General features: G+C 45.6%; 1 protein-coding gene across 2 annotated transcripts in view; it reads right to left on the bottom strand.

Annotated features, from left to right (window-relative positions):
* Positions 1–3,951: 3,951 nt before the first annotated feature.
* Spg21 (SPG21 abhydrolase domain containing, maspardin) overlaps positions 3,952–16,228 on the bottom strand; it is a 28,811-nt gene continuing 16,534 nt past the window's right edge. For both annotated transcript variants that reach the window (XM_069995174.1, XM_069995173.1), the window contains 4 exons: positions 13,597–13,705; positions 12,302–12,409; positions 9,674–9,814; positions 3,952–8,118 (listed from right to left, as the gene is read on the bottom strand). In XM_069995174.1, coding sequence (XP_069851275.1) covers positions 8,002–8,118; positions 9,674–9,814; positions 12,302–12,409; positions 13,597–13,705 — 475 coding nt within the window. In that variant the 3' untranslated portion in view covers positions 3,952–8,001. The remainder of the gene's footprint in view (positions 8,119–9,673; positions 9,815–12,301; positions 12,410–13,596; positions 13,706–16,228) is intronic.

Here is a 16,228-nt window from a genome sequence, read left to right as displayed (position 1 = left end):
AGTTCAGGCCCCACAACCAAAAAAAAAAAAAAAAAAAAAAAAAAAAGATTTTCTCCATTCCTTGGGCTGTCTCCTGATTCTGGTGATTGTTTCTTTTGCTGTACAGAAACCTGTTTTGCTTATGCCAGCTTATTTATAAATTCTTGCCTTTATTTTCTGGGCAGTTGGAGCCATATTCAGAATATAATTTCCTTTGCCTACAACATAGTTTTCTCTACATTTTCCTGTTGTTATTATAGTTTTAGATCTTAGATTTTTTTTTTTTTTTTTTCTGCCAGTCCTGGGGCTTGAACACAGACAGATCCTGGGCACTGTCCCTGAGCTTCTTTTGTTCAAGGCTAGCACTCTACCACTTGAACCACAGCGCCACTTCTGGCTTTTTCTGTTTATGTGGTACTGAGGAATTGAACCCAGGGCTTGATGCATATAAGTGCTCTCCCCCTGAGCCACCTCCCCAGCCTTATTTAGATATTTGATCTTTTTAAAGTTGGTTTAAATTTTTTTTCTTGTCTGGTACTTGTCTTTGACTCATGGGTTTTGAACTTGTTCAGCTTGTGCTTTACTACTTGAGCCATACCTCCAGCCCAGATTTTTTTTTTGTCAGTCATGGGGCCTGAACTCTGGGCCTGGGCACTGTCCCCCAGCTCTTCAGCTGTAGACCAGTGCTCTACCACTTGAGCCTCAGCCCCACTTCGGGCTTTTTCTGCTTATGTGGTGCTGAGGAATCAAACCAAGGGCCTCATGCATGCAAGGCAAGCACTCTACCACTGAGCCACCTTCCCAGCTCTGTAGCCCAGATTTTTAAAAAATTATTTTTATTATACAAGTGATATACAGAAGAGTTCCATTTACATGAGTCAGGTCACGAGTACATTTCCTTTGGTACATTGGCATCTGTTCCTTTATTCTCTCCCATTCCCTCCCTCCGATCTCCACCCATGAGTTGTATAGTTCACGTTCATCAATGTCCAGTGCGCTCCACTGCTACACTTTGTCACCCTTTGTTCTCCCCTGAAGATATACATGTGAATATACTATATATAAGGTAAAGATAGAATCATAAAAAACTCTAAAAACTAACAAAGTCTTTTGTTTCCATACCTTAGGAGTTCATTTCAGTATATATTATTATTTTGTATAAATATGAAGAGGTGCTTAGGCATGGCACCATTGTGATTCTCTCCTAAAACTCTCCTCTTTTTGGTCTCTATGGAGCTAGAATCCTATGTAATTTGTCATATCCCAGTGATTTTATTTCATTTTTTACATTTCATTTTAATGTAAAGATGCTGTGCAGAGGGGTTAGTTACATGAGTAGGGCAATGAGTACATGTCGATCATTGTTACCCCCCCCTTCCCTTGTTAGTCCACTACCCTTTCCTCTCCCCACCTCCCTCCCTCCTCCCTACCCCCCTCCCCGGCCCCAAGTTGTGAAGTTCATTTCCAATATACTGTCCTGTGGGCATCATTGTTGCAATGGGTCCTTAGTGATTTTAGATGTGACTTCTGCATGTAAGAGAGAACGTGTGCCATTTCTCTCTCTGATCTTGACTTACTTCCCTCAACATGATTTGTTCTAGTTTGGTTCATTTCCCTGCAAATGACATTTAGTCTTTCTAATGGGTGGGTAAAATTCCATTGCATATAGGTAGCACATCGTTTGGCTGCATTTGTCTATTGTGGGGCATCTGTGCTGTTTTCATACCTTGGCTACTGGGAATGGTGTGGCAATGAACATGGATGTGCAGGTGTCCTTATCACATCCTGGCTCATGATGCTCAGGGTAGATGCCTTGGAATGGTATGGCTGGGTTGTAGGGAAGGTCTATATTTAGTTTTTGAGGAACCTCCAGGCTGCTTTCTAGAGTGATTGCACTAGTTTATCTTCCCACCAGCAGTCAGTAGAGTTCCTTTTCCCCCACATCCCTGCTAGCATTTGTTGTTGTCTAAATTCAAAATGCTGGCCAATCTAACTGGGGTGAGATGGAATCTGAGTTGTTTCTATTTGCAGTTCCTTTATGGCCAGGGATGATGAGCATTTCCTCCCGTGTTTCTTTGCCATTCGTACCTCTTCTTCTGAGAAGTCTCTCTTTAGTTCCTGTGCCCACTTAGTGATTTTTAGTAAGTATGGAGGAGTGAGTTTCTTCAGCTCCTTGTATATATTGGATATTAGACCTTTGTTTGATGTATTGCTGGTAAAGATCTTTTCCCACTTGGCTGGCTGTCCTTCGTTTAATAACTACGTCCTTTGTTGTACAGAAACTTTTTATTTTGATGTAATCCTTCCTACCTGTTGAGTCTCTCTCCTATCTGTTGGGTCCCTAGCACTCTATTCAAGAAGTTTCTTTCTATACCTGTAAGTTCTAATGCTTCGCCTACTCTCTCACAATGGTTTGTTTTGAGTCTGATGTTGAAGTCTTTGATCCACTTTGAATTGATGTTAGTGTATGGTAACAAGTAGGGATCCACTTTTAATTTTCTTTGTCGGTGGTGGGGCCTGAACTCTGGGCCTGGGCACTGTCCCTCAGCTCTTCAGCTCAAAGCTAGCACTCTAGCACTTTGAGCTAGAGCACTACTTCTGCTTTTTCTGCTTATGTGGTGCTGAGGAATTGAACCCAGGGCTTCGTGCATGCAAGGCAAGCACTCTACCACTAAGCCACCTTCCATACTAGGCCACATGCATATGGTTGTCCAACACCAATTGTTGAAGAGGCTGTTTTTTTTACTGTCTTTAGCTACTTTATCAAATATCAGATGACTGTAAGTGTATGGTTTTATTTCTGGGTCTTCTATCCCATTAACATTCAGGTCTGTTTTATGTGTGTGTGGGGGGGGTTGGGTCATGGGGCTTAAACTCTGGGTCTGAACACTGTCCCTGAGCTTTTCAGCTCAAGGTGAGTGCTCTACTTGAGCCACTTCCATGGTTAACTGGTTAAGTCTCACAGACTTTCCTGCCTGGGCTGGCTTCGAACCAAGATCCTCAGATCTGAGCCTCCTGAATAGCTAGGATTATAGGCATGAGCCGCTGGTGCCCGACTCAGGTCTATTTTTGTGCCAATACCAAGCTGTTTTTGTTATTATGGCTCTGTAGTAGAGTTTGAAGGTTAGTATTGTGATATTACCCAATTACTATTATTAATTTTTTTTGCCTAGAATTGTTTTGGCTATTCTAGGTCTTTTGTTGTTCCATATGAATTTTTGGATTGCTTTCTCTCAGTATTGAATGTCATTGGGATTTTGATGGGGAGTGTATTGAATCTGTATATAATTTTTGGCAGTATGGCCATTTTCACAATATTGATTCTACCTTTCCAAAAACATGGAAGCTTTTTCCATTTCCTGGTGTCCTCCTGATTTCTTTTAGATTTTTATAGTTTTTGCTATAAATGCCTTTTACACCTTTGATTAGGTTAATTCCTAGATTTTTTTTTTTTGAGGCTACTGAAAATGGAATTGTTTTCATGATTTCCCTTTCTGTTTGTATATTGTTCACATACAGACCAGCTAAGCTTTTTGCTGGTTATTTTGGAGATAGTGTCTCAAGACCTATCTTCCCAGCCTGGCTTTGTTTTGTGGCCTAGTATGGTCTGTTCTAGAAAATGTTCTATGCACTAAAGGAAAGAATATGTATTCTGTAACTATTTGAGTGTACTGTAAATGTTGAGTTCATTTAATCTATAGTGTCGTTTGTCTGTTGCTTGTTTGTTGATGGTTTTGGGTGGTTGGTTGGATGATCCATTGGTCCATACGTGGTATTAAGATTCGTAACCAGGTAGTGGCACTCACTGTGGCTCAAAGTTGTAGAGCACTAGCGCTAGCTCAGGGACAGCTCTCAGGTTCTGAGTTCAAGCCCCATGACTAACCCATAAAGAAAAAGATTCATAACCAGTGTTTGTCATATCAACTTGGGTGTTCCATTAAAAGGTACATAGAGATTTATAACAATCAAATCTTGATGAATTTATTTTTATTTTTTTGCTGATCGTGGGGCTTGAACTCTGGGCTTACGGTCTGACCTTTTTTTTTTTTTTTTTTTTTTTTTTTGGGTCCGGTTGTGGGGCCTGAACTCTGGGCCTGGGCGCTGTCCCTCAGCTCTTCAGCTCAAGGCTAGCGCTCTACCACTTGAGCCACAGCGCCACTTCCGGCTTTTTTCTTATGTGTTGCTGAGGAATCAAACCCAGGGCCTCATGCATGCAAGGCAAGCGCTCTACCACTGAGCCACCTTCCCAGCCCTGTCCCTGAGCTTCTTTTGCTCAAAGCTGGTGCTCTACCACTTAAGTCACAGTGCTACTTGTGGCTTTTTTTGAGTAGCTTATTGGAGATAAGCAACTCATCCTCCCCAGGCTGGTTTGGAACTATGATCCTCAGATCTCAGCCTCCTAAGTAGTTAGGATTACAGGAGTGAGCCACTGGTGCCCAGCATGAATTTACTTTTTTTTTTTTGGTCGGTCACAGGGCTTGAACTCTGGGCCTGGGCACTGTCCCTCAGCTCTTCAGCTCAAGGCTAGCGCTCTACCACTTGAGGTACAGCACCACTTCCTGAATTTACTTCTTGTTTAAACAGAGTACTGATACTTTATCTGGTTCCAATGAGTTTGGTTGGCACACACACGTGCAAACACACACATTTATGTTTCTGAGCTGTTATTGGGGTTCAGTGCCTCACATTCTCACTTGGCTTTTTTGCTAAAGGCTAGCACTCTTACCACTTGAACCTTATTTCCACTTCTGGCTTTTTGGTGGTTTAACTATAGATAAGAATTCCCCAGGCCTGGCTGGCTTTGAACCATGATCCTCAGATCTCAGCCTTTTGAGTGGCTAGCATTAGAGGTGTGAGCCACTGCCGCTTTCCCCTCACTGCTCGATCTCTTACTGCATACTCTGCATTGTCATTGTAATTTTGTCTTTCTTTTGGAGCTTTCAATATTCTCAGTGGCTTCTTTGTATACCTACTTCTGTGTCTTTTGGACATCTGTGGACTCTTACTACAGAGATCAGGAGTTGCCCTGTTTTTCCGTGTTTACATTTGTTCTGTTTCTCTGTTGACTCTGCTTTTGGTATCTCTATCCCTTCTAAAAGATGGCATTCTTTGTGAGAAAGTATTATCTTAGTTTTCTTCTAAAATAGGTCTTGATTTATTGTTATGTATTATTTTTAACTTTGTACCTTTGTGTCAGCTCCCTGTAGCTCCTTTGGTTGTGATGAGTGAGTCTGGGCTTGGTTCCTAATGGAGTTGTACCAGCCACACACGGTGCGTCTCTTCAAGAGTGGATTTGCTAGTGGTACAGCCAGCATTGTGTGCACCCCTGTATGGTCAGTCTTGTTCTTGTGAGTGCTGGATTCCAGCGGTAGTAGGGGCTTCTTTGGGTACTTTTTTTCCCTTTGGTAGTGGGGCTTGAATTCAGGGCCTGGGCACTGTCCCTGAGCTTTTCTGCTCAATGCTAGCACTCTCCCACTTTGAGCCACAGCTCCACTTCTGGGTTTCTGGTGGTTAATTGGAGATAAGCATCTCAGAGACTTTCTTGACTGGGCTGGCTTGAACTGTGATCCTCACACCCCAGCCTCCTGACTAGTTTTATAGGTGTGAGCCACTGGTGCCTGATTCCTCAGGCACTTTCGATGCTTGGATTATCTGAATGTGAGTCTGGTGCTGGCTGCTCTAGTAGTGCTGGTGCCTGAAGTTCTTTTCCTCTGGTGAGACACTGGTGTCCAAGGAGCTTTGTGCATGAGGTGGGTCAGGAATCACAGCTGCACTTCGCTCATCTGGTCTTGTCTACAGTGTGTGGTTGGACAAGGTGCGGGACCTCAGGCCCCCTTCCCCACTGTGCACGCCTAAGGATGGGGTGTTGGCCCAGAGCTTACACTTCCTCCCAAATCCTTTCATTTGCAGTGCCCACCAGGGCACTTGGATCCAAGTCAGGGACTTGGATTCAGTTCCTCAGTTGCGTTGCTCACAGGAGGGACTATGGAACGTGGCTGAGGCTGCGCTGGGAACTATAGTGGCATGGCTCGCATCTGTCTCCACATACCTCTGCGGGCTTTAAGAGCTCCTCCGCCTGCTAGTAACAGCTCTCTGTGCCCAGGGGTGTTGAAGAGGTGGTGGTGACTCCACAGGCAACAGCCCCTAGACCTGGCACCACGTTCTGTTCCTTTGGCTCCTTCCACATCACCAGTCCTCACTCCATCCTTTCTCGCGAAGGCTCCTGGCTCCAGCGCTGGGGGTGCTGGGAGCTGAAGTGAATGCCTTTTCCAGAGCTGGACTGTGCAGACATCAGCTGGTAAGGGCTGTGATCTTTGCCTCCGCCAGCAGCACCAGTATCTGCAGCATGGAGTTGGCTAGGTCTCCTCTTTATGCGTGGCTCTGCAGTCAGGTGGCAGCAGATTTTTCCTCTTGCTGTGGATGCTGTCCCAAGATGCTTGAGTTTTACAGGATCTCTGGTTGTCAACTATTTAATTCCACCCAGGGTTGTACAGTCCGTCACCTTGCTGTGTAGCTCTACCCCTGTCGCTTGCGGAGGAGCTAGTGCATGCCGGGTGCCTTTCTGTTCAGCCATCTTGTCTTTTCATGATCAGATAATTTCACTCAGTTGTACCAAGTTACTTTTCTTTTTAAAATGGCCACTATTTTCTTGTGTGTGCACTGGTATGGGGACTTGACCTCTTGCTCTTACAGCTAGCACGGCACTCTACTACTTGAGCTACAGGATTTGTCTGCCTGGGCTGGCTTTGCACCAACAACCTTCAGCTACCTTAAGAGTTAGAACAGGTATGAGCCGCTGGCACCAGGTCTAAAATTTTGAGTTATCTACAGAAATGTCAATTAGTTTCTAAATAATTCTTTTCTCTTTTGGTACACATAGGCAGGTGATGGTATCAGAAATGGCTTTAACAAAAGCCAGCTATAAATGTGGAAGAATGGGCAGCTTGAGAGATAAAACTTCAATTCATAGCCAAGTCTAAAGTTTAGGGATACAATTGTACTATTTTCTATGTGTGTTTAAAACGTTTCGCTCACCAGCTGCCAGTGGCTCACGCCTGTCATCCTAGCTACTCAGGAGGCTGAGATCTGAGGATCCCGGGTCAAAGCCAACCTGGGTAGGAAAGTCCATGAGACTCTTACCTCTAATTAACCACCAGAAAACCGGAAGTGATGCTGTGGCTTAAGTGGTAGAGCATTCGCCTTGAGCCTGAGGGACAGTCCCCAGGCCCAGAGTTCAAGTCCCATGACCGACAAAAAGTTTCACTCAAAAAAAAAAAGGTAAGAAAAGGACCTGCCACATAGTAGCTTTTCATTTGTGTATACCTACTCTGGGACTGAATTCTTTTGCATCCAAGCTAGTACTCTACCACAAGTCATAGAGCCACTTCTGGCTTTTTGCTGGTTAGAGGTAGGATGTCTCATGGTCCTTCCTTCCTGGACTGGCTTGGAACTGGGACCCTCAATTTAGCACGAGCAACCTGTGCTTTATGTAGAAGTGACTTACCAATCTATGGAGCCCAAGTCAGTAGCAAAAGAATCACAGCACCACTCCCTGAAATTGACTTTTTAATTCCAAATACTGTACTGTCTTAGACAAGGGCTAGCACTGAGAACAGTGTGCTTCATGGGAAATGGGTGGTGGCCTCAGCCCAGTGCTGTGTGGCCTTGCTGCACCCAACACAAAAGACAAGAAAGATGATAGAAAAGAGAAGGAACCCTAAACTCCCGAAATTAATTCACCTAGGAACAGTAGCGAAGACTTTTGTAGCAAAATTTTCATGATTTTTAAAGTGACAGTCTTCAAAAGTACTTTTCTCAAATTTTAAAAGCTAAAAAAAAAAACTGAAGAGGGGACAGTCGCACTGGCTCAGAAGAGCTGCACCTGTTGCCAAGGTGACAATCAGTCCTCCTTCTGAAACGCAGTGGGGCTGGCACCTCCTGAAGAGGCTGGCTGGAGGTACTGATCAGGGAAGCCGAGCGCACGTCACGCACGGCGTACATCACTAACCGTGAGGCCCACAGCTACTGCTCCTCCTGGCTTGTGCTCAGGTTGACTTTCTGTACCTCAAGCTCCTCGGCGCTGACCATGGATGGATCGATGGCGGCGTATTTGGTTCCGTGGAACTGCAGCAAATGGATCTGTGCAAACACAGGGTGGTGGGGCTGGGATGGAGGCTCAGCTGCCTTGATCGCTGTACCACGCACGCAAAAAGGTTTTATTCTAAAGTTTGACTAATGGGAGAAATCTTGGTAGACACAGAAGACTCAAAAGTTGTTGAGACCAGGTCTTTACTAGGTGACCCAAGCTAGCCTCTAACTCCTGATCCTCCTGTCCCAGCCTCCCAAGTGCTGGGATTATAGATGTGCACCAGCATATCCTACTAGTGCACATTTTAGGAGACCTAGTGGGTCACACCTGTAAATCCTAGTTAGGAGGCTGAGACTTGTAGGGTCACGGATCAAAGCCAGTCTGGGCAGCAGGCACTCTACTATTTGAACTATGTATTCACCAGCCCTGTTTGCTTTAGTTATTTTTCTGATCTCTCATTCCCCCCCCACCCCTCCACAGGACAGCATCAGATCAAATCCTATCTCCCTCATAGCTGGGATGACAGACATACACCGCTATGTGTGGCTTGTTTGAGATGAGGTGTCACTAAATATCTCCTAAGCTTGCCTTGACTCTCAGGTCCTCCCTATCTCTACCTCTAGGTAAGTAGCGGGGATTAAAACTGAGCCACAACACCCAGCTAGGTACCATTTCCTATGTTTTCAGATCCTCTCACTGGTTCTACTTGTACAAGTGTGATAAAAGGATCCAGGAACATGACTTTCTCCGTAAAGCTCCTGGTATCAGCTAAATTGCCAAGGAAGTCACTTGCCACTTCCATTCTAGTAGCCCTTTAGGTAGAGAATGAAGAAGCGTTTTAGTTGGTAGTGGTTTTTTTCTCTCCTTTACTACAATAAGACTATACAAAGTTTACTACAATAAGACTATACAAAGAAGCCACTACATCTCCAGCTCATGTCTACAAATCCCAGCTACCTGGTAGGCAGAGATTGGAAGAACCATAGCTAGAGGCCAGCTGAGACCCCCTCATCTCAATAAATAAGTTGGGTGTGGTGGTGCGTGCCTGTAATATCCACATAGGAGACAGAGGTAACAACTGAAGAAAACGAGCTGTGTGTGACTCAGTGGTAGGGCACCTGTGAGTCACGTGGAGTTCAGACCCCAGAACCACCAAAAATAGCATAAAAAGTCAGGTGCTGGTGGCTCACGCCTGCAATACTAGCTGAGATCTGAGGATTGAAGCCAGCTCAGGCAGGAATGTGTGACATTATCTCCAATAATGACCAAAAACCCAGAGGGTAGCTATCGGTCATGTGGTAGAATGCTAGCCTTGAGAAAAAGAATCTAACAGATAGCACCCAGGCCCTGAGTTCAAGCCATAGGATTGGCATCAAAACAACAACAAAAAACCCCACTTCATGAGGCTCATTTAAGCCTGGTGTATGGAGCAGGCCTGCTATCCTAGAAAAAGGGATAGTAAGCAGAGTACTCCGGGTCTCTAAACACACTGGAGTCCATTTCATCAAGTTAGTGGCCCTTTCTTACACAAGCTTCTGTCATCCCTTGCTTAATCCACTCTCCAAATAGTGCTGGGAAGTCCCACGGGCTCCAGACTCGACCTACCTGTACATAGAGATTCACCTCTGCGCTTCTGCACAGGTAAGGGAAGTTGCCTCCCGTTTTGAGGTGAGCTCGCCGGGCATTCGGGTACAGTTTGTACATTTCTTCCTTGGCTTCGGTTGACAGTGCGCTCTGGTCAAACACCTGAGGAACACAGGGCAGAGACGAACTGGATTTCACACATTCTTTCCTAACAGACGAACATGCCTCTGCCCAGAGTGGTCCCCGGCTTACACCTATCATGCTAGTTATTTGGGAGGTTGAAGATCACATTTCAGAGTCATCTTAGGCAGACAAACCCTTAAGCCTCTCATCTCCAACTAACCAACAAAAAGTGGAGATGTGTTGGGGCTGGGAAGGTGGCTCAGTGGTAGAGTGCTTGCCTTGCAGGCATGAGGCCCTGGGTTTGATTCCTCAGCACCACATAAGCAGAAAAAGCCAGAAGTGGCCATGTGGCTCAAGTGGTAGAGCACTAGCTTTGAGCTGAAGAGCTGAGGGACAGTGCCCAGGCCCCATGACTGACCAAAAATAAAATGGAGATGTGGTTCAAGGGTAGAGGACTAGGCAAGGAGTGGGGAAAAAAAAGGCTGAAAGGAAGGCCCTGAGTTCAAGCCCCAGCAGTGTCACACACATGCATAAGCAAGTCAGGGCTGTAGGTCACTGGTACAGTGCAGTTAGAAGCCCTGGGTTCCATCCCAACAATAACAAAAGTCACCAGAGACACCACCTCATACCCATTAGGATGGCCATTATTAAAAAAAAAAATCAGGAAATAACTTGTTCGGACTATGGAGAAATCAGAACCTTATGCACTGCCAAGGGGGATGTAAAGTATTACAGCCACATGGAAAGATTGGGGTAGTTCAGTCCTCAAAGTTAAGGCAGCGACCCCTCTTGCAGGCACACATCCACAATAAGGAAACACAGGCCTCAACACATACCTTCATTCCAGAGTTCACAGATGCTTTCATTAGTCACAAGGGCCAGAGTGGACAAACAACCTGGGTGTCCACTGACCCAGGCATGGATGGGTAGAATGTTACTCAGCCTTAAAGGCACAATATTTGAACATGTTATAGCATCAATGCATCTTTTTTGTTGGTCGTGGGGCCCGAACCCTGGGCCCGGGCGCTGTCCCTCAGCTCTTCAGCTCAAGGCTAGCGCTCTACCACTTGAGCCACAGTGCTACTTCCAGCTTTTTCTGCTTATGTGGTGCAGAGGAATTGAACCCAGGGCCTCATGCATACAAGGCAAGCACTCTACCACTGAGCCACCTTCCCAGTTCACATTTTTTTTTTTTAAATGGTACTGGGGTCTGAACATGGGATCTTGTATTTATTAGGCAAGTGCTCTGGCACTTAGTCAATGCTCTCAACCTCAAAAATCCTCAAAGCATTGTGCTAAGTGAAAAAAAGCAAGGCACAAGAATCTGAGAGGGTAGGCAACTTCACAGAGACACAGAAGTGGACTGTCGGTTGCCAGGGACCAGAGAGGAAAAGAAGGAACAGCAGTTATTGTTCAAGGGAATGGCCGGGGGGGGGGGGAGGGGGGTGAGGTGGTATGGTGTAGAGGATGATAAAACAAAGTTCCGAGCTGGGCATTGGTGGCTCACGCCTGTAATCTTAGCTACTCAGGAGGCTGAGATTTGAGGATCACGGTTCAAAGCCAGCCCAGGCAGGAAAGTCCGTGAGACTCTTATCTCAAATAAACCACCAGAAAACTGGAAGTGTTGCTAGCTCAAGCGGCAGAGTGCTGCCCTTGAGCTGAAGAGCACAGGGATAGCGCCCAAGCCCAGAGTTCAAGCCCGAGGACTGACCAAAAAAAAAAGTTCTGGTTGGCTTCTGTCTAATTCCAGCTGCATAGGAGGATCACTGCATGAAGCCAGCTGGGCAAAATGTCTGAAAAATCTCCATCTCAACAGAAAAACTGGCTACTACAATAGGAAACATAAAAAGGAGGTCTGGGCTGGTTTGGGCAAAACAAAGATCCTGCCTGCCTAGTGAGTTCCAAGCCCCAAATTCAAATCCCAGTACTACACACAAAGTTCTGGGATGGAATAGTGCTGACGTTTGTACAACATTGACAATGTACTCGGTCCCCAAACCACTTAAAAAACTAGCCTGGTCAATTTTTATATGTTAAAACAGAAAAGAACAGGTAAGGGTTGTAGCTCAGTTGTAAAGCACTTGTCCAGCAAGCACAAAGCCTTGGGTTTGATCCCTAGCATAAAAATTAAAAAAAAAAAGATTTAAAATGTACCCGGGGGGCTGGGACGGTGGCTCAGTGGTAGAGTGCTTGCCTTGTATGCATGAGGCCCAGGGTTTGATTCCTCAGCACCACATAAGCAGAAAAAGCTGGAAGTGGTGCTGTCATTCAAGTGGTAGAGCGCTCACCTTGAGCTGAAGAGATAAGGGACAGCGCCCAGGCCCAGAGTTCAGGCCCCATAACTGGCAAAAAAAAAAAAGCACCCAGATGGGTAAAGTCTGAGCAGGCTGTGTAAGTCTATGTTGCTCTTGCCAGGGAAAAAAAATCCAGGAAGTGAGAAAAACTAAAAGCAAGGCAGCCTTCACAATAGCTCATCTGAAATGATCTGACATGGCAGGGGGGGAGGGAGAGGGGAACAAAGCTTACATCCATGATGGTTACTGGAATGTCCCGAATTTTATGAGGTTCCACATAAGAGTTCTGACAATTCAGGGTGAGTCTTGAAGCCAGTTCGCTCTGCCCCAAACTTTCCAGCTGAAGAAAGAAACACTGGTAAGGTTTCTGAAATAATTCTAGGTATTTATGTCAAAGTCTACAGATGTTTATGCTTCCGCGAGTAGTCACATTTAGCAGGTTCCACAGCCCTCAACCAGGTGTCCACGGGCAGAGCAAGCCAATCTGTGCCCCTCAACATTGAAGGGATCTTGGACCCGGAAGAGATCTCACCAATCACCTGTCCATTAGCTCCTAAATGGAAGCCTGCAGACCTGGTTCATCACATTTACCTGAGCAGGAGAGGGTAAAATAAAATTGCAGATCCCAGCTAAGTGTAGTGTAGAAGCTCCCACTTGTAATCCCGCACTTGGAGGCAAAAATGATTCCCAGCCTAAAGAGTTGCAACTCTGTCTCAAAGCACTGAAGAAAAAAAAAAAAAAGGAAAATATCCCAGGTTTCTAGATTCCAGGTGGATTGTCTCATGTGAAGCCTTAGTATCTGTTTCCAAGATGGGAGTCTTACTATGTTGCCCAGGCTGGCTTTGAACTCTCAATCTTCCTGCCTTAGTCTCATGAGTTCTGGGGTTACAGGAATAAGCTAACCATACGCAGGTTTGAATAAAAAAAAAATCATTTTGGGGCTGGGAAGGTGGCTCAGTGGTAGAGCGCTTGCCTTGCATGCATGAGGCCCTGGGTTCGATTCCTCAGCACCATAAAAGCAGAAAAAGCCGGAAGTGGCGCTGTGGCTCAAGTGGTAGAGCGCTAGCCTTGAGCTGAAGAGCTGAGGGACAGTGCCCAGGCCCAGAGTTCAGGCCCCACAACCAACAAAAAAAAAAAATCATTTTTAGCTGATACATAATATTGTACATACTAATAGGATAACACAGTTAATATTTAAGTCAGGTTGAATACACTTTAAACATTTATCATTTGTTTAGGTGAAAACCTTTCAAAACCTTTCCTTCTAGAGTTCTGCAGTTTAATACATTACTGTTCTATTGGAGGGGGAGGTTTTGAACTTGCTAAGCAGGCATTCAGCTCCCACTTGGAATCTGGCATCTAGATGCTCCCCAGGGGATGTGGGTGAAGAACCATGGGAAGCACTCACATAGCCAGGCCTTATGAGTGGGAATAAAGCATTAAATGTTGGGGTCAATGAATCTCCCTCGAGGTCACGGTGGAAATCCCCAGTCCAAGGTGTCCCCACGCCCCAGCCACGAGCCTTACCCTGTCCACCATGAAGTCAATGGCATCGGCCATCACGGGGTCCACCGGGCCAGACGAAAAGTTTCCGAGAACGATTTTTTTGAGCATAAAGGAAGGCATCAGCCAAAAGCTGGAAAATAAAGAGTGGCAGGCATGACTTTGGTGCTTCCTGGCACTTCAGTGCCACTCAGTGATGGCAGCTCTGCTTCTTCACCTCCTTACCTGCTGGCTTTTACAATGCCCCTCCCCCTCCACCCCCAGTGCTGCGCACACACTGAAGGCAGAGGTGAGGATTTCTTAGAAGTTCTGGAATGGGAGCTCTCTTCTATTAATGCACTGTATATAATTTACCTTATTGAGATGCAAAGCATCATCAGTGAGGAGGAGGGATACTGGAAAGAGGAAGACTAGAGTTTGCAGAGGGTGGAGAAGGAAATCTAGTCAGGTGCAGAGAGAAAAGCCCACACAGGACACAGCTTTTCCCAGAGTAAAAGCTTTTACCCTGGGTAAAAATGGATAGTGGGGAACACGCTGCTTTTCTGGTGGACATAGGTGCTATGTACGTGGTACTAATACTACACTAGCACATAAGCTATATGGATTACTACTCTGGAATGAGGGTCTGGGTAAAATGCAAGACCAGTCCTTTTGCCACCTTTGCAGAACCATCTTGTGCTCTCATCCTGAAGCACAGATTTATTTTTTTGTCGGTCATGGGGCCTGAACTCTGGGCCTGGGCACGTCCCGCAGCTCTTCAGCTCAAGGCTAGCGCTCTACCACTTGAGCCACAGCGCCACTTCCAGCTTTTCCTGCTTATGTAGTGCTAAGAAGTCAAACCCAGGGCCTCATGCATGCAAGGCAAGCGCTCTACCACTGAGCCACCTTCCCAGCCCAGCCCCCGAAGCACAGATTTTTTTTGTGCATCCCAAAGTAATGAAACAAATGAAGGCTCGGATGTATGAGCTGGTAATCTCTATCCTCTCCCCTATGGCTGTATAGAGAAGTAGTCCTCTTGCATGCCTGACAGACCCTCCCCTGTTTGACCAGAGCACTGGGCTTGGCTTTATACCAAAATGTTGCCTCAGGATGGTCTATCCTGCTTGGATTCCTTCTCAATTTGCTTTTTAGCTCTAGACTTACAGGGTGTATTTGCTGCACTAGAAGTGGGAGCAAATCTTTTCCTAGAAACCATCTGGGAAGGGCCTTTGAGGGCAGTACACCAGATGGGAATGGGGCCAATCCCCATAGGAAACAGATGGGCTGGCCTATTTCAGTCCTGTAATCCTAGCTACTCAGGAGGATGAGACCTGAGGCTCATGTTTCAAAACCAGCCTAGGCAGGAAAATATGTGAGACCCTTATCTCCAATTACTCACAAAGTGGTAGCGTGCCTGCCTTGAGTACAAAAGCTCATGGACAGCACCCAAGCCCTGAGTTCAAGCCTGAGGACTGGTACAACACAAAGGAGGAGGGGTTTGGTTGTCCAAGAATAAAGAAATGCTGACTTACGTTTGGACTGGCCTGGAGTTAAAACTCCAATGCAAAGCAGCCCTTGATACATGGCAAAGGGCTGGTTTTGTTGGGATGAAACAGAAAATTATACCATACAGTTATACATCCTGAGACTAGCGCTATAGCAAGACTAACCAATGCAAGCCAAGATTCCTAACCCCAGGGGAAGCGGATGGAGGCAACCAGAGAGGTCAGATAGGTCACAGCCTCTTGTCTCACATGACTATGGATGGGAGAACTTGGCTGCATGGGACTGTCCTTCAGCACACAGCCTGATCACTGAAACTAGCAAAGCAAATCCACAAGCTTAGACTCAACTAGAGTTCCTCAGTTCTCTCCTAACTATAAAAGGAGCTAAGATTCAGATTAAGATGGTCTTTTTGGACCCTGGTCTGTCATTTTTATCTTGGTCCTGTGAAGCTTACCTAATCAACCATTCCTTAAGCTAACAACTTGTCCTCTGATCCCTTTTCAGCCTGGAAGTAAACAGACTTGAGTCACTTTCTAATAGGCTATTTTTCAGAGTACAGCCTTGTTTGGATGTCTATGAAAGAAGCATACAACAAGCCAGTTTTAAGATTGTAGGGCCAAGGATAATGGTATATTCCTCCTATAATCCCCAGCTACTTGAGAAGTAGACACAAGAGGGATTATGGTCCAACGTCAACTTGGGCAAAAGCACAAGACCCTATTTGGAAAACAAACAAAAAAGGAGTGGAGGTGTGACTCAAATAGTAGAGTTCTTGCAAACTAATTACAATACTAAAGTCAATGAAGGGATGGCTCGAAGGAAACAGGACCCACACTGGTTGCCCCAATGTCCTAGGGGGCATTTGTCAACATTTCCATCTTTCTCAAGCGCGTGACAGAACATCTTCTGATGAACCACACATGGGTTCTAGTCTTTTCAACTTGGTGATAGTGCAGAAAGTGAAGGAAATCAAGTCTGTGTCACACTAAAACATGCCAAACACCTCATGAAACACCTCAGCCAATATATACACAACTACCTACACAGTCAGTGCAAGGGCAAGTTACTGTAGAGCAATGCAGACAAACTATACACGTATCTGAACAGACAGTAACCAACTGAGTAATGGAAAGAACTGGACATAGAATTCATTTAATTCTTTTTTCTTTTT

This window comes from Dipodomys merriami, unplaced genomic scaffold, assembly GCF_024711535.1.
Source record: "Dipodomys merriami isolate MVZ:Mamm:240054 unplaced genomic scaffold, mDipMer1.0.p SCAF_48, whole genome shotgun sequence".
Lineage (NCBI taxonomy): Eukaryota > Metazoa > Chordata > Mammalia > Rodentia > Heteromyidae > Dipodomys > Dipodomys merriami.
This window is presented reverse-complemented; position numbering and strand designations above follow the sequence as displayed.